This window comes from Bombus bifarius, unplaced genomic scaffold, assembly GCF_011952205.1.
Source record: "Bombus bifarius isolate JDL3187 unplaced genomic scaffold, Bbif_JDL3187 scf7180000007973, whole genome shotgun sequence".
NCBI lineage: Eukaryota > Metazoa > Arthropoda > Insecta > Hymenoptera > Apidae > Bombus > Bombus bifarius.
This window is the reverse complement of record NW_022884359.1, coordinates 5,520,393-5,547,597: the sequence shown is the minus strand read 5'-3', so window position 1 is coordinate 5,547,597 and position 27,205 is coordinate 5,520,393. Positions and strand designations below refer to the sequence as shown.

General features: G+C 33.5%; 8 protein-coding genes across 11 annotated transcripts; 2 read left to right on the top strand and 6 right to left on the bottom strand.

Annotated features, from left to right (window-relative positions):
- Nucleotides 1-577: 577 nt before the first annotated feature.
- On the bottom strand, nucleotides 578-7,434 carry LOC117216727. The gene is made up of 17 exons (XM_033463681.1): nucleotides 7,207-7,434; nucleotides 6,668-6,793; nucleotides 6,419-6,578; nucleotides 5,740-6,128; nucleotides 5,487-5,658; nucleotides 5,208-5,398; nucleotides 4,983-5,127; nucleotides 4,615-4,908; nucleotides 3,595-3,806; nucleotides 3,039-3,164; nucleotides 2,796-2,955; nucleotides 2,177-2,565; nucleotides 1,924-2,095; nucleotides 1,645-1,835; nucleotides 1,420-1,564; nucleotides 1,018-1,345; nucleotides 578-724 (listed from the first exon to the last, which is right to left on the bottom strand). The coding sequence occupies exons 1-16, from the start codon at nucleotides 7,402-7,404 to the stop codon at nucleotides 1,026-1,028; spliced, it is 3,390 nt and encodes a 1,129-aa protein (XP_033319572.1). The 5' UTR covers nucleotides 7,405-7,434; the 3' UTR covers nucleotides 578-724; nucleotides 1,018-1,025.
- Nucleotides 7,435-8,033: 599 nt separating this feature from the next.
- LOC117216417 (esterase E4-like) lies at nucleotides 8,034-10,611 on the bottom strand. The gene is made up of 8 exons (XM_033463121.1): nucleotides 10,294-10,611; nucleotides 9,978-10,106; nucleotides 9,729-9,888; nucleotides 9,238-9,614; nucleotides 8,984-9,155; nucleotides 8,709-8,899; nucleotides 8,485-8,629; nucleotides 8,034-8,425 (listed from the first exon to the last, which is right to left on the bottom strand). Exons 1-8 carry the CDS (start codon nucleotides 10,510-10,512, stop codon nucleotides 8,118-8,120), a joined length of 1,701 nt encoding a protein of 566 aa, XP_033319012.1. The 5' UTR covers nucleotides 10,513-10,611; the 3' UTR covers nucleotides 8,034-8,117.
- A 161-nt stretch (nucleotides 10,612-10,772) lies between these two features.
- On the bottom strand, nucleotides 10,773-13,659 carry LOC117216726 (neurofilament medium polypeptide-like). Its single transcript, XM_033463680.1, has 7 exons — nucleotides 13,490-13,659; nucleotides 13,304-13,424; nucleotides 12,674-13,129; nucleotides 11,982-12,369; nucleotides 11,700-11,911; nucleotides 11,354-11,612; nucleotides 10,773-10,795 (listed from the first exon to the last, which is right to left on the bottom strand). Exons 1-7 carry the CDS (start codon nucleotides 13,636-13,638, stop codon nucleotides 10,773-10,775), a joined length of 1,608 nt encoding a protein of 535 aa, XP_033319571.1. The 5' UTR covers nucleotides 13,639-13,659.
- Nucleotides 13,660-13,683: 24 nt separating this feature from the next.
- LOC117216395 lies at nucleotides 13,684-15,119 on the bottom strand. Its single transcript, XM_033463080.1, has 4 exons — nucleotides 15,040-15,119; nucleotides 14,847-14,973; nucleotides 14,659-14,788; nucleotides 13,684-14,324 (listed from the first exon to the last, which is right to left on the bottom strand). The coding sequence occupies exons 2-4, from the start codon at nucleotides 14,943-14,945 to the stop codon at nucleotides 14,068-14,070; spliced, it is 486 nt and encodes a 161-aa protein (XP_033318971.1). The 5' UTR covers nucleotides 14,946-14,973; nucleotides 15,040-15,119; the 3' UTR covers nucleotides 13,684-14,067.
- Nucleotides 15,120-15,138: 19 nt separating this feature from the next.
- On the top strand, nucleotides 15,139-16,174 carry LOC117216387. The gene is made up of 5 exons (XM_033463069.1): nucleotides 15,139-15,227; nucleotides 15,295-15,436; nucleotides 15,554-15,664; nucleotides 15,735-15,930; nucleotides 16,020-16,174. The coding sequence occupies exons 1-5, from the start codon at nucleotides 15,214-15,216 to the stop codon at nucleotides 16,061-16,063; spliced, it is 507 nt and encodes a 168-aa protein (XP_033318960.1). The 5' UTR covers nucleotides 15,139-15,213; the 3' UTR covers nucleotides 16,064-16,174.
- Nucleotides 16,175-16,252: 78 nt separating this feature from the next.
- Nucleotides 16,253-19,717, bottom strand: LOC117216332 (melanotransferrin). The gene is made up of 9 exons (XM_033462975.1): nucleotides 19,651-19,717; nucleotides 19,043-19,455; nucleotides 18,843-18,960; nucleotides 18,603-18,782; nucleotides 18,072-18,529; nucleotides 17,833-17,997; nucleotides 17,673-17,761; nucleotides 17,246-17,586; nucleotides 16,253-17,171 (listed from the first exon to the last, which is right to left on the bottom strand). Exons 1-9 carry the CDS (start codon nucleotides 19,715-19,717, stop codon nucleotides 16,531-16,533), a joined length of 2,472 nt encoding a protein of 823 aa, XP_033318866.1. The 3' UTR covers nucleotides 16,253-16,530.
- A 115-nt stretch (nucleotides 19,718-19,832) lies between these two features.
- Nucleotides 19,833-22,267, top strand: LOC117216377 (beta-1,4-galactosyltransferase 7). Its single transcript, XM_033463042.1, has 6 exons — nucleotides 19,833-19,896; nucleotides 20,309-20,936; nucleotides 20,997-21,211; nucleotides 21,291-21,514; nucleotides 21,596-21,742; nucleotides 21,837-22,267. Exons 2-6 carry the CDS (start codon nucleotides 20,834-20,836, stop codon nucleotides 22,126-22,128), a joined length of 981 nt encoding a protein of 326 aa, XP_033318933.1. The 5' UTR covers nucleotides 19,833-19,896; nucleotides 20,309-20,833; the 3' UTR covers nucleotides 22,129-22,267.
- Nucleotides 22,268-22,789: 522 nt separating this feature from the next.
- Nucleotides 22,790-27,189, bottom strand: LOC117216316. Of its 4 annotated transcripts, none has more exons than XM_033462936.1 (2): nucleotides 27,045-27,189; nucleotides 22,790-25,859 (listed from the first exon to the last, which is right to left on the bottom strand). In XM_033462936.1, the coding sequence occupies exon 2, from the start codon at nucleotides 25,828-25,830 to the stop codon at nucleotides 23,020-23,022; it is 2,811 nt and encodes a 936-aa protein (XP_033318827.1). In that variant the 5' UTR covers nucleotides 25,831-25,859; nucleotides 27,045-27,189; the 3' UTR covers nucleotides 22,790-23,019. The 4 variants fall into 4 exon arrangements, with proteins under 4 accessions (XP_033318827.1, XP_033318844.1, XP_033318835.1 ...); XM_033462953.1 differs by lacking the exon at nucleotides 27,045-27,189 and adding an exon at nucleotides 26,718-27,009; XM_033462944.1 differs by lacking the exon at nucleotides 27,045-27,189 and adding an exon at nucleotides 26,162-26,612.
- Nucleotides 27,190-27,205: the final 16 nt, after the last annotated feature.

Genomic DNA, 27,205 nt, shown 5'->3' with positions numbered 1-27,205 from the left:
GCTGTTTTAACATTTGCTCGGACGCACAATATTCCATATAATCCCAAGGGCTATGGACAAATGGACAAATCACTATAGTCCATTCTTACTCACACATCTTTTGATCGATACAACAATTTCTATCTATCCTAAGATCTACTATCCTAATCCTAAGATACTGCTTGTAGAATTATTTTGCATTATTTACTAAAACGATCGAGACCAAGTCGAATAATCGTTGTTGCATCGGGACTGTATTACTTAGTGAGGTTAAATTTAAATAATGTAAATCCAATGAACCCTTGCCTGGCTATTTATACTATGTTTCCAAATATGAAATTAGCACGACGTTTTGAAGGTTTTGGCATGACAACCAATTGTTTTCATCCTGATCTAATAAGCACTGGAATCTGAAAAAGTGTCCCGCCTGTACTTCTTGGGGATTACATTTTTTGCTGAACACATTTTCCAAAACAGCCGAACAGGTCGCGATAACAACGATACATCTTGCAGTGTCCAATGGAGTTAGTGGGATTTCTGGCAAATATTTTTCGCATTGTTGTGTAAGAAAAAGTTGCCATAATTTTTTATTTACAAATAGCATTTCTTAAATAACGATGATATCGTTTACTGCTACATATCATTAATTTTAGAAAACCGAACTTCCTCACTGGTTAAAGAATCCATCTCAAGGTAAAAAGTTTTAGGACTCAGCGAAACCATGGTGAAACTCCAACCATCAGATCTAAAAATATAAAAGTTCACATAAACATATTTTATTAATCTATGTACTTAAAAGCCGCAAATTTTCTATAATTAAAAGGCCTCTAATTCGTTAAACTTTTTGTACGAATGATTTATATTCAATTATCCCGCAAAGTAACAATTGACAAATAGTAATACATTTCTCATGTTTTATTTATATATTCTAATTTCATCAAAGAAAAAAAGGATCACCGCACCTTATTGTACTTGTAACTTGCACTAAAAATATCCACTAATATTTACAATTCTTTGAAAATATTAATAAATACTTACTTATGGGTTTAATGTTTCACTGTACTTCGGACTGATGGTTCAGGAAACAATCTTTCCCATTCTCGCATTCTTTCAGGGAAGAACTCCGTTTTGATCGATGGATGAAGATTCAACTCTAAGAAATTGTTTTGCTCGGGTACAAATTTGTCCCACCTTACATTCCTCAGTTGACTATCGTGTTTAGGAATAGGTTCGCCATTTATAACGAAATTCGACCATATGCTAGTAGAAATTTCCACCATAGGAATCTCTGGTGCGTCGCTGTTGAAGTATGGGAAACGGCTCTTTATGAAGAAAAGATACTGCAGATCGTCATGATGACATACACCTGAGAGACACGTAAAACGTTTAAAATATGGTCCTCATTGAGTTTCCAGATAAATGAAGAGTAAACAGTTTTACCATATGGTGTAGTGGCGTTCAACATATAAAAGCTGTATCGTCCTTGGAACGAAAATTTATAAAAGTATACCGGCAATTTCGAATACGTAGCGAATAACTTGATTGCTCGGTACATAGGGAATGTAATTATAGAATCACAATATATCTGAAAAGGATTTGATATTTTTTTATGATTTCAATGGAAGACAAATTACAATTAGAGCACGAAGAGAATTTGATACGTACATCACCGAGCTCCTTGCTGTTAGCCGAGTTAATTGGCTGATCGTTGAAATAGAATTTCCGTAATTCCCTACTGATGTAATTCGATCGCGACGTATTACGTTCGTACATAAATATGATCGGAGCCAGAGTATTCCAATTATCGTTCAACTCAGGGTACACAGAATTACCTTCTTGTGTTGCATTTTCATAATCTGTGCAATTTAATGAAACAATTGGATATGCTCAATTTTCATATTTTTATAATACGTTTATACAGAATATCTTAATTCGAATACTCACACGCAACTATACCGGCAAATTCGTCTTCCGTAACTCCCATCATTAAAGGAACTTGATAGAATCTTCCTTGCTTTATTGCGTCGTACGGCTGTTCAGACAGGAACCTCTCGACACCAGGAACTTCCGGTTCCACAGCGGGTGTCCACAACAAAATGGGAGTTGCGTACCAATCCTGTTAAAAAAATAACATAATTGATATTTACACTTGCCAAGACTTTTATACAGCAGGTTTATATTGTTATATAGAACGTACGAATAAGGAACCCAACGTGACTATGAAGTTTTCTACAGGTTTCGACCGTAAGCAATCTACCATAGCGCTGGTCGAGTCAGTGGAACAATTCAATAGTCGTGCCTGCTTCTGAACCAGTTGGATTTGTCCATGTTGCGATATTCCCGAATAGACCTCTAGTCCTATAGCCGAAGAACTCATCGTGATAGCTCTGTGAAAAAGATTGCGAGACATTGGAGACACCAAATGCAACATAATACTGAAACTTCCTGCGCTATAACCGCATAGAGTGACGGAGTGTGGATTGCCACCAAAGGCAGCTATGTTTCTTTGAACCCAACGGAAAGCTGCGACTTGGTCCTTTAGACCCATGTTACCTGGTGCTGCACTGTCACCGGTACTCAAGAAACCTGAAATAAGTTCAATTTATGTTTTGAAGTAAGTTTTAATCCAAATGATAGGAGTGGATCGACTCATCATATTATAATTGAGGAGCTTCCTACTTTTAAAAAATCCTAATCCTAAGAAAATTACTAGATAATTTCTAGAAAAATGATTTAAAAATAAATTGGCGAATCGAGTAAATTGATAACTTTTGCAGGAAGCTCCTTAATTACTTCCTTGGTTTATTTCAAATTACCTAACGCCCCAAGGCGATAATTTATTGTAACCAAAACAATATCTTTATCCAACAGATACTGTGGTCCAAAGTTTATACTTTGTCCTGAGAAACTGTAAAAGCCTCCTGGATGTATGAAGATCATTACCGGTCTCGATACGTTCTCGCTTTTACACGGTAGCTAGAATTGCAAATGGACTCTTAATGCAAAGATTCTAAAATCATTTAATTATGCACGCTAATTTGGTATAATTCACTACCTACTTTGGTAGTATACACATTTAAACGTAGACAATCTTCCGATACTAGTGTGCCATTAGATTGAGGACAACTGGGTCCTTCTTCGGTTGCGTCGAAAACGTTTTGCCAATCTTTCGCTGGGATTGGAGGCTATACAGTAATTCAAAAACACGAAATAAGAAATATAACGTACTTATCATAACAGTTTTATCTACTATGTAATTAACAAAAGTTATCAACTATATAGTTAACAATTACACAATTTGTGCTTAATCTCTTAGGATGTGCGAAATTGGCAACTTTACTACTGTATATTGTATTGTGAAAATGAGATCATTTGTAGGGCGGCTTGTTAAAAATGATTCAATGGCATAATATCGCGAATGCGCTAAAATAAGGAAGCTTGTTAAGACATTCTTCGAGTAATTGTACGTGACATTAATGAAAATACCTAGTCTCGATTTCCATGTCTTACATTTTGCAAACAATACTTTTAGAAACTGTTTCTACGCTCTTTATACAAGGATAACGCATTAATTGACACTGACGTAAAATAACAACCAGTTAAAGGATTTTTTACCTGGAAGCGTTGGGATCCAACAGGTGGTTCGCCATATCTTATACCACGGAACGAATAAATTTCTCTTCCGAGTCTAGAAGTCAAAATAGACCCACGAATTTTCCCAATTGGAGCAGTGACCAAAGGTTGTTCCGCGGTCGACTGTTGAGCGATAGCGAGGCCAGTGATACAAAGAAGAAATACCGGAATGCCTCTCATCTTAGGACTCGCAGCTTACTGTTTTGCTTGTCGGAACTTTCTTCTCTTTGGACGAAGAAGCAAGTTGATAAGATCAAATCAATTCGGTCAGCCGATTTCAACGGTGTTCGTGCAAGCACTGTAGAATCAGCTGACGAATGCGCACATTTTATGCGACAGCTTTGAGGAAAGTGAGTGGGGAAACCCAGTTTCCTTTCTGAGCAATATAATCTTCAATAAACTTCCACACAGTGACACCTTTTATTAGTCAATCAAGCCAACCATAATATTTCTCGATTAACATATTGTATTTATGAATATTTTTATCTTTTAATTGCATGCATTTTTATTATAGTAATCGCTATATTATGTAAATGTCGGACTGTCTCTCTAATAATAAATATATCGTTGCAAAAAATCAGTGTTACAAATGTTGTGAACTCAACACTCATAGCATGAAAAATCAAACAAACGATAGCGAATACGCCTCGACAAACAAATAGTTATGTTCAGATTATCGCAACAGGGTTTCACGATTCGTATCTTCCAAATTATCAAAAGGAAAGGAAAAAAAAAATACTCGGCTGTTAATGAAAATTTGAAGTTCACATAAACGTATATTTTTGACCTATGTATCTAAAAGTCGCGAATTTTCTGTCATTAAAACGCTTTGAATTCGTTAAACTTTCTGTACGAATAATTTGTATTAAATTATATACAGCAATGCTATTAAGAAATAATAAGATATTTCTCATATTTCATTTACACATTCTAATTTGATTGAGAAAAATAATAATAGCCATTGATTTTACACTCGCGTAATGTTCATCGCATTTGAGATTTAGGGTGCAGGGAACAATCTGTCCCATTCTCGCATTCTTTCAGGAAAGAACTCAGTTTTGATCGATGGATGAAGATTCAGCTCAAGGAAATTGCTATGCTCGGGTACCAATCTACCCCATCTTACATTCCTGAGTTGACCATCGTGCTTACGGATCGGTTCGCCATTTATAACAAAGTTCGACCATATGCTGGTAGAAATTTCCACCATAGGGATCTCTGGTGCGTCGCTGTTGAAGTATGGGAAACGGCTCTTTATGAAGAAAAGATACTGCAGATCGTCATGATGACATACACCTGAGGGACACGTAAAACGTTTAAAATATGGTCCTCGTTGAGTTTCCAGACAAATGAAGAGTAAAGAGTTTTACCATATGGTGTAGTGGCGTTCAACATATAAAAGCTGTATCGTCCTTGGAACGAAAATTTATAAAAGTATACCGGCAATTTCGAATACGTAGCGAATAACTTGATTGCCCGGTACATAGGAAATTTAGTTATAGCATCACCATATATCTGAAAAAGATTTGATATTTTTTTATGATTTCAATGGCAAACAAATTACAATTAGAGCACGAAGAGAATTTGATACGTACATCACCGAGCTTTCTGTAGCTAGCCGAGCTAAGAGGCTGATCGTTGAAATAGAATTTCCGTAATTCCCTACTAATGTAATTCGATCGCGACGTATTACGTTCGTACATAAATATGATCGGAGCCAGAGTATTCCAATTATCGTTCAACTCAGGGTACAGAGAATTACCTCTTAATGTGGCATTTTCATACACTGCGCAATTCAATAAAACAATTGGATATACTCAATTTTCATATCTTTATAATGTATTTATACAAAATATTTTAATTCGAATACTCACAAGCAGCTATACCGCCAAATTCGTCTTCCGTAACTCCCATCATTAAAGGAACTTGATAGAATCTTCCTTGCTTTATCGCGTCGTACGGCTGTTCAGACAGGAACCTTTCGACACCAGGAACTGCCGGTTCCACAGCTGGTGACCAGAGCACAATGGGATTTCCACGCCAATCCTGTCAAAAATATAATATCACTAATGTTCCTAGTTGTCCAGATTTTTACATGCTGGGTCTATATTGTTATATCAAACGCACATATAAGTCGCGTAATGTGTCTGTAAAGTTTTCTGTAGGTTTTGAGCGGAAACAGCGCACCATAGCACTGGTCGAATCAGTAGGGCAATCCAATAATCGTGCCTGTCTTTGAGCTAGCTGCATTTGTCCATGTTGCGATATTCCGGAATAAACGTTTAGTTTTATAGCCGAAGAACTCATCGCGATAGCTCTGTGAAAAAGATTGCGAGACATTGGAGACACCAAATGCAACATAATACTGAAACTTCCTGCGCTATAACCGCATAGAGTGACGGAGTTTGGATTGCCACCAAAAGCAGCTATGTTTCTTTGAACCCAATGGAAAGCTGCGACTTGGTCCTTTAGACCCATGTTACCTGGTGCTGCACTGTCACCAGTATTCAAGAAACCTGAAATAATTCGAATTTGTTTTAGCAAATTCCTAACGCGAGTAAATTAACTTTGTACGTTCTGGAGCTTGTTTTACAATTACGTTGTAATTGTGGAGCTTTTTTGAAAACAAAGTCTGTAAGACGAAGTGGGCTATATCAAATTGTAAAGGAAATTCGGTTTGTATTAGTAATTATTTCTTTTTATATTTACGAAATAAATAACAATTTCGTAATAATTTAATTATTCTTTAATTTCAAATCCTTTCAGAAAGCTCCCGCAATTACTTCTCTGATTTATGTCAAGTTACCTAACGTCCCGAGACGATAATTAATTGTAACCAAAACGATATCTTTATCCAACAGATACTGTGGCCCGAAGTTTATACTTTGTCCTGAGAAACCGTTAAAGCCACCTGGATGTATGAAGATCATTACTGGTCTCGATACATCTTCGTTTCTACAGGGTAGCTAGAATTGGAAATGTATGCTTCTTGCAAAAGTTCTAAAATTGTTTAACTGCGCGTGATATATTTATATGCGTGATATGTGGTGCCTACTTTGGTGGTGTACACGTTTAGACGTAGACAATCTTCTGATTGTTGTATGCCATTAGCATGGGGACAACTGGGTCCTTCTTCGGTTGCGTCGAAAACGTTTTGCCAATCTTTCGCTGGGATTGGAGGCTATACAGTAATTTAAAAACATGAAATAGAAAATGTAACGCGCATATGATAATAATTTCATCAACTATGCAATTAACGAAAGGAGTATTATGCAATTTATTGTTAATCTCTTAAGATGTGCGAAACTGATAGCTTTACTTCTGCAAATTGTACCGTGAAAATGGGATAATTTGTATGCGGGCTAGTTAAAAATGATTCAATGGCATAATATCGCGAATGCGCTAAAATAAGGAAGCTTGTTAAAACATTCTTCGAGTAATTGTGCGTGATATTAATGAAAATACCTAGTCTCGATTTCCATGTCTTACATTTTGCAAACTATACTTTTAGAAACTGTTTCTACGTTCTTTATACAAGGATAACGCATAAATTGACGCTGACGTAAAATAACAACCAGTTAAAGGATTTTTTACCTGGAAACGTTGGGATCCAACAGGTGGTTCGCCATATCTTATACCACGGAACGAATAAATTTCTCTTCCGAGTCTAGAGGTCAAAATAGACCCACGAATTTTCCCAATTGGAGCAGTGACCAACGGTTGTTCAGTGATCGACTGTTGAGCGACAGCGAGGCTGGTGACACAAACAAGAAATACCAGAACGCCTCTCATCTTAGAACTCGCAGCTTACTGTTTTGCTTATCGGAACTTTCTTCTCTTTGGACGAAGAAGCAGATTGATGAAAACAAATCAATTAGCCGACATAGACCGTGCTCGTACAAGCACTGGAATAACCAAGTAGGCAAAAGCGAACAATTTATACGAGAGCAACGAGGTAAATAAGTGGGGAACTCCAAATGCCTTCCTGGGAAATATCATCTTTTGTAAACGCCCACACAAGGGCGCACTTTATTTGGCGTTGAAGATATCGATAATATTTCTCGACTAACAATAAGTGCATTTACTAATACCAATTCTCACCTTTTAATTACATGCGCATGTCACGTTCATTATAACTTAGTATCGCTATACTATAGTATATATATACATATAGTATATATGTATATATAAATATCAGACAATCTTTCTAATAACAGATTTATCGTTGCAAAAGGTAACGATATTACATACGTTATGAGCTCAAAACTTGTAACATAAGCGCCAAACAAACGATAACAAATAAAGACATAAATATTTGCAACTGTGCCCTGACAAACAGCTAATTACATATAGATTGAAGATTCTTCAGATTCGTATCTTTGGCATTATCAAATAGGAAGGGAGGGATATTTCATCATGAATATCAATAATGATCTATATATTTATTAAATTGCTTCGGAAACAAAATTAATAGCCTTAAGAAGGACCATTCGGACTTTACATTGCTATGTTGCTTTGCTTTGTGATGCAGCGGATAGAGGAAATAATTTTTCCCATTCTTGCATTCTATCGGGATAGAAACCAGTCTTCATGGTAGGATTCAAGTTGATATCCAAGTAGTTACTTTTCTCGCTTTCAAACCTGTTCCACGTTATATTCCTACCATTTGGAATGGGTTGGCCAGTTTGTACGAAGCTGGACCACATAGATGTATACAGTTCCACCATAGGAATCTCAGGTGCAGTCTTATTAAAATATGGAAAGTTACTCTTTATGTAGTATAAATATTGCAAATCATCTTGATGTTCGACGCCTAGAATTAGAAGAAAGCAGTGTAATCAATCGTTCAACGTGATTATTAAGTGGACTTACCATAGGGTGTCGTAGCGTTCCACATTGTAAAGCTATAACGGCCTTGATAAGTAAATTTATAAAGATACACCGGAGCTTTGGAGTTTTCAGCTATTAACTTCGCCCCACGATATTGTGAAAATATAATTACGCTGTCCGCATAGAGCTGCAAATTGATTTTACAATTTCTTCGATTATCAGTATCGACGGTGAATTTGTTAAAGGAGTAATTTAGCAGTTCATACATGAGCAAGACCATTTCTGTTAGACGAACCGAGTGGTTCGTCATTCAAATAAAACTTCCGCAATTCTGTACTAATATTTTTCGATCTTGGCGTGTTACGTTCGTATATGAAACTAATCGGTGCTACGTGATACCAATTCTCGTTCATATTGCGATATATGTTGCCATTGTTTCTGGTGATATTTTCGAACGCTAAAAGAAACAAGCGATCCGTAATTAGGGAGCAGCTTCGATTATTTTATAATTGTGATTCAATTTACCAACTATGCGACTTACTGACGACTATCCCACCAAGTTCATCTTTCGTTACTCCAAATATGGCTGGGACTTGATAAAACTTTCCTTGTCGAATAAGATCGATGGGTTGAGCTGGTAGAAATCGTTCCATTCCTGGAACTTCCGGTTCTACGACGGGTTTCCAGAGCACAATTGGATCTCCGTACCATTCCTGGAATGTAAGAAGTATTAGAAACCTCTAAGTATCCACTAAATTATAAGAAAGAAATCATTTCTCTTAGATATGAACTAACAAAAAATTCAGATATAGTCTTGGTAAAGTTGGCTACAGACTTTGATCTGAGACAAGCCAACATGTCTTTGGTGTTGTTAATGGGACAATTCAAAAGTTTCGCTTGTTTTTCTGCGATATCTCTTTGGTGGGTTGGATAAGGTTCCGTGAGTAAAAGGGAGCCACTCATATCGATCACCCTGTGGAATAGATTTTTGGACATTGGTGATAACATGTGCAAGAAAGTACTGAGCCCTCCGACGCTGCAGCCGCTGATGGTCACGGAGTTTGGATCTCCTCCGAAAGCAACGATGTTCCTTTGAATCCAACGAAGCGCTATTACCTGATCTTTCAAACCTAGATTTCCTGGAGCCAGTGAATCGCCCGTTGCTATAAAACCTATGAAATCCATATTTATATATTTTGTATATCCTTGGATATATAATTGGAAAAATAGAAGGAAAATGATCATTGGTATATCGTGTGTTATAAATGCCTAAATGCCTAAATTACCTAACGTGGCAAGGCGATAATTTACAGTAACCAAAACGATATCGTGGTCCAGCAAATATTCGGGACCATAGTTAAAGCTCTGAGCGGAAGACTGGTAGAAACCGCCTGGATGGAAGAAAACCAACACAGGCAATGATACATTTTCATTTTTCGAAGACAGCTGCAACGTTTAAACAATTCCATAAATATATATTTTATATCTTGATGAATTAAACACTCTGTAGACGAGCCGGAAAAAGTAGGACATACTTTTTTAGTATAGACATTTAAACGCAAGCAATCTTCAGATATTGGCTCGACACGCTCCACATTTGGACATGCAGGACCTTCTTCGGAGGCATCGAAAACATCGTTCCAGTCTGCTGCTGGAGTGGCAACCTGTATTGTGAGAAAATTGTAAGGATTATTCCCACCGATGTGCCATAAATACTCGCATAAAAGGAAATACGCAAAGTACTCTTTGTTTGCATAGTTGAAGGCTGACGATAAGTTTGACAAATGTCTACGAACGAGGATGTTTCCAGGATTAATAAAATTACGATAGAGGCAAGAATGAGAAACTCACCTGAAAACGTCGTTCTCCTGTGGGAGGCTCGGCATATCTCACGCCACGGAAGGAATAAATCTCCTTTCCGAGCCTTGAAGTTAGAACAGAGCCGCGGATTTTTCCAATTGGCGCTACCGCTTCCGGATGTGCTGTGCAATATAAAACGTTACCGATTCCGATGATACAAAACAAAAGCAGTAGCTTCATCTTTTCGTTTGACAGTAATTCTTTTCTCATGAATATCGCTGTTTCCGTGAACGAGGAAAATCAGTCATTTAAATTATTGTGGACGGTTGCTCACGTAGACGGTTAAGAGACACTGAAGGCTAAGAAAGAGAGAAGAACGTTTTATACTCTAGTTGAAGGGAAAAAGCTAACCATAATTATCTTAATATATTCGATCGTGAAAAACCAAAACATAGCCATCATAGTTTTACAAATTACTGTAACATATTGTCCATCTGTTCTTTGATAGTGTATAATTAAATACCGCTAGGTTATCGAATGTATTTAGTAACATCTATAACGTGAAAAATATAAAATCGTAGACGACGTAGACTCGCCGGTGATGAAAAATTGGAAAAATTGAACATAAAAATATTTATCGGTGAAATAACTAATACTTGTACTCGCACGTATATCCGTATCTTCAAACTACTTTTCCTTATTTACTGGAACTCATTTTTATAGAATTACGTGTATTGCGATACCATAGAGTTACATAACTATCTGCTATTACGTGCAAATGATAAGGAAGAAACGAAAGAATCATCAATTGTCTGTATTCTTATCACGTCTTTAGTTTTGGACAATACGAAAACAATACGAAAAACACGTGGAAGATTAGGCACTGTTTAAAAATGTGCCTTTTTTTACTGTCTTTTTTTGTTACTTTTTATTTCTCTATTTTTATTGTACATTTTATTGTACATAATTTTTGCGTTATCTAGATTTCTTAGTTTCACTTTCTACTCATCTTCAGTTTCTTCAGTTACCTCGTCCGTTTCTCCTTCTTCTTTTTCCTCGTTTTCTTCTTCTTTCTCTTCTCCTTTCTCTTCTCCCTCTTCCTCTTCTTCTTCTTCTTCTCTTTCTTCTTCAGGTCTTTCCAATTTCTTTCTTCGCTTTGTCCTTCTACGATGCTTTTTGCCCAATAATTTCTCAGCTCGTTTCCTTTCCGTTCTCTGCTTTTTTGCCAAGTCTGGATAGATACAAGGGTCATAGGTTGCTTCGTAAATAATCGGATCAATCGGCCGCTTTTTAACAATCCGCTTCTTCTTCGGCTCCGGACATTCGCCCATTTTGTATGGCTTTGTTTTTGGTAAAACTTTGCCGTAAACCTGCGACAAAATCAATAAATGGTTCCGTGGCTAAATGTTCAGAAAAATTGATTTAGTTTTTAATGGTTTTTACTTAAATCAACATACAGGCATCTCGAATATCGGTCTACCATATTTATCTTTTTCACGCGGCGGTCTTTTTTCAACAGGACTTCGAGGTCTCGGTGGTTTCGCCAAAGATTCAACTCTTCCAGAAGCTGTAGCCGCCAAAGCACTTCTTTTCACGGTAAAAGCATCAGTTCTGATAGTCTTACTTTTATGAATATTTGGTTTGGCCAATTCTTCCATACGTGCGGATGCTGAAACAAACAATAACGTACACACAAGCTTGTCAACGTCGACTAACTTTTTATTCATTTCGCCGCAGACCTTTAGCATTCAAAGCTGCTTTCGTGATGCGTGTGGGATCATCAATGCATGGATGCGGTGCGAATCTCCAAGCGTGTTTCTCGAGTTTTCTTCTTTTAGCTTTCCGCTCTTCCTCTTCACTTTTGTACACTTCCTCCTCTCCTTCATCCGCTTCTGTAACTTTTCCATTCTCACGGCTTTTAGATTTCTCTGTTCTCGTATCGTCGGGCTTACGCTTTTTTCCTCTTCTCTCGCCCTCTTCCTTTTCCCTGTATTCGGCGAAAGCTATTCTACCTCTCTCCTCCCCTTCCTCGATTATCATCTTCTTAAAAGCTTTTGACTGTTTGTCCTTTTTATCTTTTATCGTCTTGTACGATGGTACAGCCAGAAAATCTAACCAAGGAGTAATCTAGCGATTCAAGAGATTAAAAAGCTGTTTACCGTGCTTATTCGTGAATGGAATATGCACGTGGACATGAAATTAATGTAAATGTATTTTAGAAGTGGTCACCACTAAAAATTACAAAAGTAATCTGTATTGGATCATTGCTTTTCAGAATCTACTCTTTTCGTTAACATACTATTTTAACGCGCAAGTAACTATTTCATAAGCTTTCAAACAATTTCTCTCGAAAAACTTCTTTAAGTTGCGCCACTTCGAATATACACACGTACAAAAATTCATGTGCACATGCGATATAGATTCATTTTACTTGATAGGAAAGCGCAGTTCGTTTTATGCCATAAGGCGTAAATAGCTCCTCTATTTCTTCTTTGGTTAATTGTTCAGGACAATCGAGCAATTTCTTCGCTAAAGCCAGCTTCCTCAGTCTGTCTTCGTCCAGCTTTCGTTTCTCATGCGACATCAATCTGGATGGTTTGCATTCTTCGGGAAGAATGACACGGGGCAGGCTTAGCTCGATGATTCTTTGAGACGGCTGGTAGTTTAATGCTGCTGGTGAAACCTTGTAATAAACCCGACCAAAATCGACCAGTTTTATATTTGGTAGAGACAACAAAATCGTTCTCTTAGATGGAATTGCTTTCAGTGCCGCTTTCGAGATAGCGAGGTCTAATTTGCAGTGAATGCTTTCGTCGATTCTTTCCTTCGGTTTGGACAACATTTTGATTCTTTTCTTTAGCTGAGATAATGGCTTCGACGGACGAACCTGAGGAATGTTACACGTTGTAACGTGTAAAGGTATGTACAAATCTTTCAAATTTAGAATTTTTCGTATAATATTTAAATAAAGGTTTGTTTCGCCTATTGAATTATCAGGTATAAAATAAAAATCTGCTTTTTCAATAAATGCACAAATATTCGCAATTTATTTACGACTAACTATAGGCTCAGGTTGCGGAAGCTTTTTCGGTATAGCATTGAATTTCGCCCAGGCATTGAAACGCGCCCAATCAGCCGGTGTCGCCAGCCATCCTTTCAATCGTAATTTACGTTTAATTTTTCTAAAAGTCACAATGTTAAAAAGATTTTTATCTACTCGACACGCTGACAAAAAGATTACGCTTACTTCCCCTTGAGTCTCGACTTATCTACTTTTCTTAATCTGCCAGCTGCTGCTCTAGGGGATCCGCTTCTTGTTGTTTCCTTCGTTTCCTTCGTAATTTGACCTTTCCTCGCAACCGTGCTCCTTACGGGTTTTTTTACTTTTACAGCCATTTTTTACAACTTTTCAGAACTAGTTTCTAATCTCTATACGAATGCTTCATAACATGGGATTAGATTCGAGAGAATAATAGAAAATAAACTTCTTTATCAACGACACCTTTGCGAATTTAGCTCATTGTACAGGTTAAATGTTTCTTCAATTTACCAACGAAGAAGAGAATATTAAGATGGTTAACGGTGATACTTTTCGTTGTGCGTTACGATTTTGCGTTAAATTTCTCATTTTCGATATAGCTATTTCATTTTATGCGACTCTATTGTATCCGTGTTACGTGAACCGAGGCTGCCACGTTTTAAAAGAGATCAAGCCTTCGTTTGTTTTTCGCCGACGCAAATGTCCGTGTTAAATAGAAATTAGTAAATATCGAGACATTTTATAGACGTTCTTTATTTTATATTACATCGTTTATGGATTATGAGTTATCTTTTTTCCTGAAACGCGGATTTCGCGTTGCATTTTTTCATCATTTGCAAGTAATTCTCGAAATCGTCGTATGGCTCGGTACGAATCATGCAATTTTTCGGTTTCGCGAGTTCATGCAATCGTTTTGAACATCCTTTATTCCTAGCCGCAGTGATACGAGCATAAGTATCCAGTAAAAATCTCTTCTTCCTCGATTCTTGCGCGTCCTTCGATTGTTCGCTGCTATTTATCAATTTATGATGTCCTTGTTTCACTAAGGAATATTTATTATACAATTGCATAATTCCGTAGTAATAAATTTCGACATTTCTTTATGTATGAACCTGATACGTTCAAGATTCTTTCTAACTCGGGAACGAGAACTCTCCAAAAATCACACTCAGGCTTTAACAAACCACCGCGATTACAAGCGATAAAGGAGATTTAAACGAATAATTCGCGATAGCAAATAAAGAAAGGCTTTAAACAGGCCAAAAATGCAAATTAGCAAAACAGTACATTGAAGCACTTAGTTTAGGGGGTTCTTCAAACTGATGAGGGTTCGATAAAAAATGAAGGTAACGCTTGGAGGGTTCTCTTTAAACTACCTGTATTTATGGGAGAGCTTTTAACGCTAAAGTTGGATATATTAGACACGTTTGTGCCTGGTTTTCGTTTAGGTTGGGCTAATTTGTTTAACGAATCCGTAATTTGATAAGATAATGCTCCACGTTTTACCTGTAATGTTAAGACGACTAAAATATTCCTCGTGTATCTTTATGTTTGCGATACTTACATTGAAGGCATTGTAGTTACTGGTTTTATCGATTCTTTTTCTTGGTTTCGCTAGTTTTTCAAATCTTGGTACATTATCTTGACAAACATCCGTGTTCATATCGTTAATTTAATCGTAAAATTGTTATCTAAATCGAGACTCGGGAAGCTGTAATGTAAATCGTGAAAGCAACAGAAAATTTAGAAAAATTTACCTTAGGGTTAAATGTTGATTGGTGACAGTGAAGCGATCATAAAATAAAGATGTTTGCAAACTTCAATTCTTTCTTGGTAATAGATCCAACAAACAGTAACCGTGAACAAAATTTCAAGTTCCCCCGCAAAATCTGCCGATTGGCGAAATTAATACTCTAAATTTCCGTCCTACGATGTTGAAATTCGAGTAAATACAGCGTTTTCCCGTTTTCCTAGTTTCCTCATTTTCACTAATATAATTTTCCACATAATAGACACGAAATAACGCCAAAATCTGTTATCAAAAACCATCGTAATAAACGAAGAACTTATTGGTGCGCTCCTAGAAGAGTAAAAAGTACAGTTATTGTAGGAAATTTCGACAATTCGTTGACACAGAAGAAAAATATAAAAAAAGTAAAATACTAATGAATACTTTCATATCGTCGTATTTTCGATAAGTTTTTTTTTTTAATTTACCAATAACAAATACTTCGAGATAAACAACAAATAAAATGTTATATTTATTTACAGAAGCATCATAAGAAAAAACGAAAAACTATGAAAAGCCTAAGACGCATTGATATCTTAGCGCAGCCTAAATCTATAAAACATAAAGTAGAACATAAGAATCATTTTTCTACAGTAAATATTTATCTTTCTAGCTTGAAAATTTATTTCGTGGTACTAATATATAATTTTTTGGTACATCAAGGTAAGCAAATCTGCTCAAAGGTATCAAATTCCAAAAAGGTCTATTTCATCGGATCAAAAAAGTACCATTTACCAACGTAAAACATTCAGAATAAAAAAGTTTAAAGGTACACGTGAGTTGCCAATGAACTCGACGTTGAAGGATTGTTCAACAATTATATTACCTAAGAAACTAGGTGTCCGATTATTTGCTTTAGGTTTTTATTTATATTTTTACTAATATTATTTTTCTATCTTTTCACTATACTAACTAGTCTAAGATTAATTATTCATTTATTCATAATAGTAAAAAAGAAACTTAAAGAATTAGCAAATTCTAACAATACGTAAGAAAGGCTGATCGAAGACGAGAAGACTGCAAAGTCGCGCAATATATCAGTAAGAAAAATTTTAAATGAAATGAGAAAATAATTGACGTAACTATAATGTACTATAAAACAACTTTATTCAATGCGTACAAAAATATTAATGGACGGCGTAAGGTACACGTATAGTTATACTGCAAATATAGTTAAATAGCAGTTAAATATCATTTTACACTTATCTAAAATGTCGAGAAATGGACGGATTATACAATAATCTTTAGTCGAGAACTATACGTTACGCAACTATGTGTTACATTACCACATTCATTCGTTTAACTCTGAATCGGTATGTAAAATACGAAAAATATGATTAATTTTGTGAACACATCTCATACAAAGATTAAAAAACTAGTAAATATAGCTAGATGTATTTTCTAAAAGTTTTTTTTATCGAATGTACATATATTCATCTGTTAAAAGAATTTACCTTATTTACCTACTAAGTATGTAAGCAAATATAATCATAGCTATCGTAGCTATTATCGAATGCTCTATAGCTGATGCACCGGCATTACAATCTACAATTCTTCTAGCTCTCATAAAGTCTGGGCCTAAATACGCACTAAACTCTCTTTTTTCTGGTGGTATTACTACTAACTGCTGTGTAGCGTCCTGGAAAATCAAATCGCTATAAGGCGGCTGACTGTAAAACATACTAAAACTAAATTCGTCCTGTTCTTTTCTGCCATAAAATTGTTGGGCGTAAATAAACAAGTTTATGTAAGCGTTTATTTGTGTCTCGTTATATCCATAATATCCACCACGTGTAACTATTGCATTCGCTGCCACTTTTCCTAAATTGCAATGTATGTAATCGGTTGTTGGTCGACGAGTGCCGTCTGGGCAAAGCAATTCAAAATCTTTAGTGAAAGTATTACGTGCCCACGTTTCTCGTCGTTTTCCGTCTGTATTTTCTGCGACTGTTGTGTGCTTCACAAAAGCTACATCTCCGCCCCCCTCGACTAAACATCTAAAGGCACCAGTATACCCATAATAATCTTCAGATGCATCTCTACGACAGTACTGGAAGCTGGCACCATGGCACAGATCACACATATTGTCATATGGCACTCCTACAATAAGTTAACATGCAACGTATAATTTTGCACAGATCTACGATCACTTATAGTTCAAGAATTGCAATTACCTGTATTGTATTCGGTACTAAGCGCGCCCGGAATGCAAGATTTACTAAAATATTCCGCAGCAGCGTGAACTGAATCACAACCATAACCCCTGATCCATGTATTTGAAATAAGATATGCTAACGGATACACCCAACCTGCCGCTGTATTGATTCCTGTATGACAAGTGTTCTTATTTTTTAGATAAGTTAAATCTGTGTTGTCATCCTCCTCTTTTGCCACTGCAACCACATAATATTCTGGTGTAGGTAAATTGTAAACTTCAGATATAAATGGAATCAAATCAAAGCGTAAACCAGCAGTATATACGTCGCTGGTGTCTAATACTGCCACATCAGCAATTCTAAAAAAAAAAGAGAATGAATTTTGTTTTACACTAAATTCTCCTATTTTATCTGCAAACTTTTTCAATATTACATATATACATACCCACTTTGTATAGCCTGCATGCAATGAATTTGACTGTAACCTTTGTGACAATTTAATTCTGGCTTCAACAATTGCGCCTTTAATGCTATCTAATATGAAAATAAACATTAATAATTATATTTAATTTAGAGGTATAATATTTATTTTTTTAAATCATTACCTTCATTTTTATACATTTTTCCATTTCTGGATCAGACGTAATACATAGGGTCATTTTACTGACGGGACAACGTCGCATTTCTAATATTACATCAAGGGATCTACCTAAATAACCAGTATACACTTGTTCTTTTTCACTTAATTCCATGAAATCTCTGGCTGTATCCTAAAATTATACAGTTTAAAATAAAATTATCTTAAAAAAGGTAACAATAATGTCAAAAAGAATATTGTATTTACAGAAAAAATCAAATTATGATGCATTCCATATTTAGGTGCAGATTCAAATAAATTGAAAGTCTCTATTGGTTGTATGTTTGTTGATTCTGTGTTATCCCATGTATTCAAATCATTTCCATTATAGCTTCTTTCATTCCCGTTACGATTTTCAAAGTTATCTGTGCTATATTCATTTGGATTAACATATTCAGTGTTGTTAAATCTATTATTAAAATCTGGCCGATTTTCGAAACGATTGTCATAAAATTCGGTCGAATTTTTTGCGTTATGTCTGCGTAGTACCTGAACTGCTGTCTTTAAAAATCGCTGATATAATCGACGGGTTTCGATTTTTGTAGCAGACGATGTAACTATAGCGCGTGATGGAACTATACCCCAATTACAATATTTGTATTCACTAATCGGTTTACGAGTACCATCTCGACAAAGTAATTCAAATTGCTCCTTCTTTACAGAATCTTAAAAAAATTGATATTATTTACTAATATTGTAATATAGTTTAATGGTAAAGCCCTTTAATTAAAAACATACTAAAGTCAAATGTTGTTGATGTCATCTCATCCACAGTCGTGTCTACTAAGAAAGCAATTTCTCCTGCTTCTACCAAACATCTAAATGCTCCCTCATATCCTGCATAAGGATCTGAAGTTGTACACCTCTCTCCAGGTATCTTTCCAATACACAATTTACATAATTGATCAGAGTTATCACCTAAAATTTAAAATTGCTATAAAGAATATGGACATTAGGTAAAGTTATTATCAATCATACCTAATGGATTATATTTATCTATCAATGAATTTACAGCACAACTGGGCCCAAAATATTTGATGGTAGATTTAACATGATTATTACAATCTATAATTTCTAATCCACCTTCTTTCATAAGCTGTATAAAACAGAAAAATGACCAATTTTGGTTAATACAGTATATATTACATAGAAACATAGTAAAAAGAAATAATATTTACTGTATAAATTGGAATAACCCAACCAGCAAGCATCCCAAGGCCAGCAAAACAAGCCTTTTTACCCCTCAAATCACGTAAACTCTGGACATCTGGTAAAGATCCTTTTTTAATAACTGCTACCGCATATTGATAATTGACACCACTTTCATATATTTCCTGCATTAATGGGATTAAACTATGATAGCGTCCTGCCATGAAAATTTCACCAGCATCTAAAGTGGTTATATCTGCTTTTTCTTGATCCAACATAGCCATGCATCCTTCTTTATTAAATGCTTGTTTGCATTGCACAGAAATGTAACTACGCCCAAAATATGTTATTTCGCGATCAACTGCTCTTGAAAATGCTTTGCACTTATCCTGTTCAGCATCAGATATTGTACACCATGTAACAGTATTGTTGAGGTTTTGTCCTGTGAATGGATTTAAACATTGTTATTAATGCTAATCATAATCATAATCGATTTGTAAATATTTTTTGCAATTTGACATTTGTTATTTTTGAGGATAAACAACAATTAATAATTAGACAATAACAAACGGTTAGTCATTAAACAAAGTGAATATCGCGATACTAAACTATTAAAAAATAAAAGTATCCTTTATACCATATATAAAACGACAGGATAAACTGAAGAGTATTAAAATTAGATTTATGCAATTGTTTGGTAGCATTTTTATACTTTCTTCGTCTAAGCATTAATTGCTACGAAAGGCAACACCCATTACTTTAGTACTCTACAAACTTACTATACTATTACTATACTATGTGTATTATTCATTCACAGTGCTATAGGGTGTAGCGAACTGTAGTAAAATATCACTCATTCTCCAATTGTTAATTGAATATTCTAGTATTGATACAACATTTTCATTCGCTTTTCATACATTTATATTAATTTTAAAAGCTCACTAATGATTATATAACTAATACAATTAATAAATAAATTGAATATTGAAATTAATATCATTGCACATTTAGAAAATATAGTTATAAAATTTACTTTATTTATCATAGAATTATGATACATAAAGTGATACTTTTGAATAATAAAGTAATCAGTTAAAAATATATAGATAATCTCTCATTTTTCAAAAAGATAATATAATTATCTTTTCTCATTTCAATTAACAAGTATTGTAACTACCGAATTGATTATCATAGCATTAAATAGTACAGGACAAATAATCTTGCAATCAGTAATGAGTACAATGTCAGTAGTACAATTTGTTCTTCGGTAATATGGTTAATTGTTTGTGTTATAGCATAAATGCTTTATGTATGCTCAATTGAGCAACGTTGAACATTGATGATGTCCAGATTAAATTTCTGTGTGTGTCATAATTGTGAATACGATGAATTAGAAAATATGTACATTTGGTGCAAAAAACGTATTCTTCTCGGTCCATTGACCGATGAATCTTTGAAGAACAAAGATAAAAAGTTTTGAAGAAAGATTGACTTTGTTTAAACAATCTATGAAAAATTATGTGAGAGCAACAAAATTTTGCTCGTAATTGCCTAATTTTTGTGCGTGATATCAAGGATACCTCACGTTTAACAAATCAATGCAGCTGTAATTTTTAACTATGCAAGCTGCAATGCGATTTGTATTAATTTTAATCACAATCTACTGTAAATAGGGAAAAGGACAAAAAGTATCAATGCTTTATAAACTTTCTCAGAATAAGAAAATGTTGCCATACTAATAAGTTTTTGTAAGACTGTTCAATGATTAATTTATGTATTTTTAAACTAAAGATACTTTACTTAAATACTTGTTATTCGGCATGGAAGTTGTTTGGAAGAATATAAAATTTAAATATATATTTGCCTGCATTTTAATTACATTTATTATTTCATGCCTGATAAGTATCGCACCTATAAGTATTGGTAAGTCTTTTATATATTTAATATAACAATGAATTACAAAGTGTTTAAATAAAATTTTAGATGAATGCAAGTGTGAAATAGCTACACAATCGAGTCAATACAGTAATAATAAATGGCAAAGTAATGATAATAAAATTTACAAAAAAACCTTACATCGTTTAGCTATACTTGTGCCATTTCGAGATCGCTTTGAAGAATTACTGATATTTGCTCCACATATGAAAAAATTTTTAGATAAACAAAATATAAATTATCACATATTTGTACTTAATCAGGTACATTCTGGTTAATTTAATTATTAATAAACTAAAACATGTTATTTAAATGTAATAATAATATCATGTATCTTTATAGGTTGATAGATTTAGATTTAATCGGGCCTCTCTTATAAATGTAGGCTTTCTTGAAATTAACAAAGAGTTTGATTATATAGCTATACATGATGTAGACTTGTTGCCTATAAATGATGAATTATTATATTCTTTCCCTAATAAGAGCCCATATCATATATCTTCCCCAGAGTTACATCCTAGATACCATTATACAACTTTTGTTGGTGGAATATTACTTATTAAAAGGTTCTTATTATAATAGTTATTATTGTATAAAATACTTATAAATTCATGTAAATTAAATTAACAAGAAAAATATTTCTGCAGAGAACATTTTATACAAGTGAATGGAATGTCTAATAAATATTGGGGATGGGGTCTTGAAGATGATGAATTTTATGTTAGATTGAAAGAAGCTGGATTAAGTGTTATAAGACCACAAAATATATCTACTGGAACACACAACACATTCAAGTAAGACACTCCGTAACAGATTTATATATACACTAAATATTAATATAAATAAATGTTCATAAATTAGTGATTGTGTTACATTTATTTATTGTAGACATATACATGACAGAAACCATAGGAAGCGAGATATGATAAAATGTTATAATCAACGGGAGGTTACTAGAAAACGAGATCGTCAAACTGGCTTAAATAACGTTTCTTATAAAATATTAGGTATGATTACAATGACTATTGAAGATACTCCATTAACAGTCCTTAATATTTCTCTAATGTGTGATAAAATGATTACACCTTGGTGCGAATGTGATAAAATACTTGGATCCAAGGATGGAAAATCAAAGGAGAAAAAGAAAATTAATAATAACAAGTCTGCCACTGGATTGTAATTATTCTAATAAAAATTGTGTTAAAAGAAAAAAGAATACATATACACATATGTATAATCAAGTGTATTTACTATTGTTATAATGTCTTCTACCTTATATTATTCAAATGAGACAAATACAGGGTGACCACTTTCCTAGTTATTACAGTTACATGACATTATCGTCGTGGCACGCGACATTGCCTATGAATTAACCAGCGAAAGAATCACCCTATATAATTTCTCAAAATTTATAATCATATTTTTAATATACTATTTATATATTACCTATGTCATACATAGTATAAATATCTTCAGTGATGAAGTAATCGGATAGCATAAAATTTGAATATGCAGAAGTATTATTATACTATTATCTTTCATACATCTTGTGTAAAAGATTTTAATTACTATTTCATTACTTTGCCCCTTCTCTTTTTCAAATAACATAATTGAATTCATATACTTTTAACATTTTACTGATGCACAAATATTGGAGTATTATTGCCAATGATAAATTTAGAAGAACATCAGAAACAAATTTGTAGCAGATCTGTTTTTCTTATTTTACTACTAAAATATAAATCTTGTCAATAAGAAACATAAAGTATTGTATAACTTTAAGATAGATCGATAGACCATTATGCAGAAAATTATTTATAAGCAATGATTTAATACTGCAATCAATCACTTCAAATGGTCTTTTATATTACGCATATAATAATATTTGTACATATATATTTACATTTGAAGTAAGAACACTGGATTATACTATACAATAAATATAATTCTTAAGAGCACAATGGTACATATAGTACAATGACAAAAGAGATTTGACCTAAGTATTTATGATTTTAATATTACAGTTCTTAAGATGTAAAAAGAAAAATATAATTAAAATACAAAATTATGGCTACATAACTGCATTTAATTGCAGAATAAAATGTTCTCTTAATTCATTTGTACTAAAATCATCACCATCATTATTTTCATCAAAAATGTCTTGCACAGTTCCTGTTACAGTTTCTGCACTTTCATATTCAGTTGCTTTGCCAACTGAAGCTACATGTTCTGCGTCCTTTTCATCTATTTCAGATTCATTATTTGTATCATGAGCTTTTTCTGCTTTAATACTTATCTTCGTAGAATTTTGTGCCTCGTCTATATCACTTCTGTTAAGATCTGTAAATTCTTCAGTAAGAAGTTCTTCCGTTAAAGCTGGTAATGGTGGTAATGGAAACCCATAAGAAAGCAGCTTATCATATTCATTTTTCCCATAAAGTTCCCAAATCTCTGTTGCCATGGATAAAACCTTTTCTGAAAATTCTTGTTTAGAGCTGTCTAGTAACATTTCATTAAATTTGCACATTTTTTCATCCAAAAGCTTTCTTCTTCTCATAACAGTTTGCATACTTAACATCTTCCTTCTGTAAGTGTTCGTGTTTTTTTCTGCTCTTTCAAGATATTTAGATGCTTTTTCCAACTTCCAATTAAGTTCCTTTATTTGATTATCCTTTTGTTTAATTTGCCCTTCAAGCTTTCTTTTTTGCTGAGATGCCAATGTTACAGTTTTTGTTAATTTTTTATTCATTTCTTCAAAATAGTTTACTCTGTTTGATAAGTCTTTTATCAATCTTCGTTTGGATTCTAAATTCTTTTTATTAAGTATTGTAGATTGTATGTTACTTGATCTTGTATTAATTCTAGATGTTTCCACTTCTTTGACTTGCATTTCAGGTCCTGTGGTTTTTATACTGTTTTCAAATTCTTTATAAATAATTAACTGGTCAGTTAACTTTGCAATTACATCCTCTTGAATTTGTATTCTTTCTAACAGATCTTCATAATCTGAGGAAACACAACTAGGATTATTTCCCAAGGAAGTTTGAACACCTTGTGTACAATTTTGTGATAGTAAATTAGTCCTTATCCTTTCTTCGTCATCAGAACATGTATGTTTGAAACAAGAAGGATAGTATGTTTTAGAACTATGAGTTGAATTGAAACTTGTAAACTCTCTGTCTTCATAAGGAAATTGATTCATTAGTGAAGTTTCTTTACTTACATACTCATTCTTTATTAGTGGATTATTAAAATTTCCATAAATAATACCTTTCAGATCTTTTGGTGTTTCTACTGTTATAACAGATGTAATGAGTAAATCATTTTCCTCAATTTTGGTAGCAGTACTGAATTCTTTAGATATTTGTGTTCCTGTTGTGTTAAGTGATAACTCTTCAATAATTTCAGTCACATCATCAGGGTCACCAGTTACTTTGATAACAAATTTATCAGTTTCTATTTCTACATCATTTTTATTAATATCATTTGTTTGCTGAGAAAACAAAGGTAATTCATCTTTTATTTCTATTTCAGATGAGTCACTATTACTTGAAGAATTAATATCTTGATCTGAATTGCTTCTAAATGACTTCTTTATTGATCTCATTATTTCTTCTCTAGTTCTTCTCTTACGCTTCATAGCCGCTCTTATATTTGGTATAACATAAACTTCATCTTTAGTAAAATTTTCTTCTATGTCTTCATTGAAAACCTTCTTTTCATCTTTAATATAAATCATTTCATCATGTTCCAGTGCACTATTTTTCACTTTATTCATTTTTGATACAGTTTGCGATACAGATGTTTTTTCATCCCCACTTTCAGTACCAAATATTATTTCAACATTTTCTTCTTTGTCTGTAAGCATATGTCCGACTTCGTTTTTTATTGATAAATGATTTTTATTAACAGGCGAAGCAACTTTATAGTCATTAGTAGTAAATTCAACTTTATGATTATCAGTAGTAAATTCAACTTTATGGTTATCGGTAGTAAATTCAACTGTATGGTCATCAGTAGTAAATTCAACTTTTGTGTCCATTTTTTCTTCAATTTCACCTTCCTTTTGACTCTTAACCATCAACTTCTTCTCAATCTCATTTTTATAATTTTCATCTTCAGTAGATCCACCATCACAAATTTGTTTTAACTTCTCTTCAATTTCATCATAACTATCTTCAAGTGTGTTATGATCCATAACCTCTAATTTAATTTCTTTCTTTGTAGTGGTATTTGATAGTTGTGTAGTTTCTGAATTGTTCATAAATAAGGATAATTTAATTTCCTTTCTATTATTGTTTGGTTGAACTTTCAGACTGTATTGCTCCACTAAATTATTAATATCAGTGAGGTTATCATCAGCAATCATCACAATATTTTGCCTTTGATGATTAACCTTAATGTTTTCTTCTCTCTTATCTTCTGTATATTTATGGGTATGTTTAAGATAATCTCTAGTAGTTTGTTGTATAGATAGTTCCTCAATCTCCTGAAAATCCAAATCTTTCTCTTCTAAATGTTCAATAGATGAATGCTCTGTATCATTTTCTGTATATTCTACATTATATTCACCTTGCAGTAAGTTTTCACCTTTCTTATTAAATATCTTAGTTCTTTTTTTAGGTGATTTTCTAGTAGATGTCACTGTAAATATAGAAGGAATTGCGTTCTTCTTCAGTCTAATTCTTCCACTTTGTGTTATAGACCATTCTTGAGGTTCAAAGTGTACGTGACAAAGAAATGAGTTATTTGATGGTTCCCAATCAGCTCTAGCAACACGCTCTTGCCAAATTTTTCTATACTTTGGATCACGTGGAAAACATTTCATAATATAACCTTTCTCACTACGATTGTTGCAGCCAACTGCTGCACAGCCTGGCATATTTTGACATCCAGAACTTGTTAAGGTTTCTGCAAATTATAGATAATAAATTCATAATACTAAGATGAACAACTCAATTTTATAAATCTAACCTAACTAACAATATATTTCCATATGTAACAAGTTAATCAAAATTAATATTTATTTTCATATATAATATGTATATCAGTTAATTTAAAAATTTAATACGTTTAATTATACATAGCATAATTCAAACAAATATTGAATACAGAAATAATGCATAATGTAGATGCGAAAACATACTTTTTACTTTTCTAAGAATAAATTTAACTAAAAGATATTTAAAAGTACTTCTTCACGTGATGCAAACCTTTGTTCTTGAGTTGTAACTACTGATCGAAAGGGTTGACTCGGTCGTATACAAAACATTCTAAAAATTAGGCTATTCAAACGGTGTATTACGTTTTACAAACGCGGATAAATTTAAAAACTTCTTATATAAACTATTAGATTGTTATAACTTAAAGGAAGGCAAATATTTCTTGAATACTATAAATCTTCTGCCGGTAATGTATGGTGTAAAAAAAACCGAAACCCGTTCACCTCACCCATTAACTCTATTCAAGGTCTATTATTACACGTTGCAACTTGTAAATTTACTATGTTATTTACTAATTTCGTGTGATCAATATTGACGCAAATATACAAAAAAAAAAAAAAAATATACAAAGTTAAACAACCAGACAATGGTAAACTTGTGTTGAGATGTATTTCTCGCTACGCAATGGAAATGTCTGGACGTAATATGGCTACCTCGAAAATCGAATAATAAATAGGTTAATTGTTACTTATCGAATAAAATTAAATATATATTTCTATCAATACCAATGTAGTCTCTGTACATTATTTAATCTTATTATACCTGCCTTTTGAATTCTATTTTCAAGTCATTATATGCCATCTTTATTGACGGTGCACAAAAAAATAAAAGATTTATAACAACCTGCACATTATATAAATTACCAACTATACTGCATTTTGAAAAATTGATCACTTTAATTATGTATGAACACTTATTTTTATATTCATCACATGGTGCACTACATCGTCTACATCCACCGTTTCATATTGTTTTATATTACATCATTTAAATAAATCTCACGTGGAATATTTTCTTATTTTGTTTTGTATTGATATAGTTTAAATAAATTGTTATCAAGTTCTCAAGTAAAAATAAAGAAGATTATACATACATTGCATTCATTTTATCCTTTATTGTGGAACGATAGATAGGGTTAGTATCTGAACAGCGGTTCTTTCACTTAAGCTTAAGAGTAACGGCAAATACGCATTAAACGTCTATTTCACCAATTTTCTTATGCCTCGTTCTTTTGTATAATTGAAGTGAGCAATT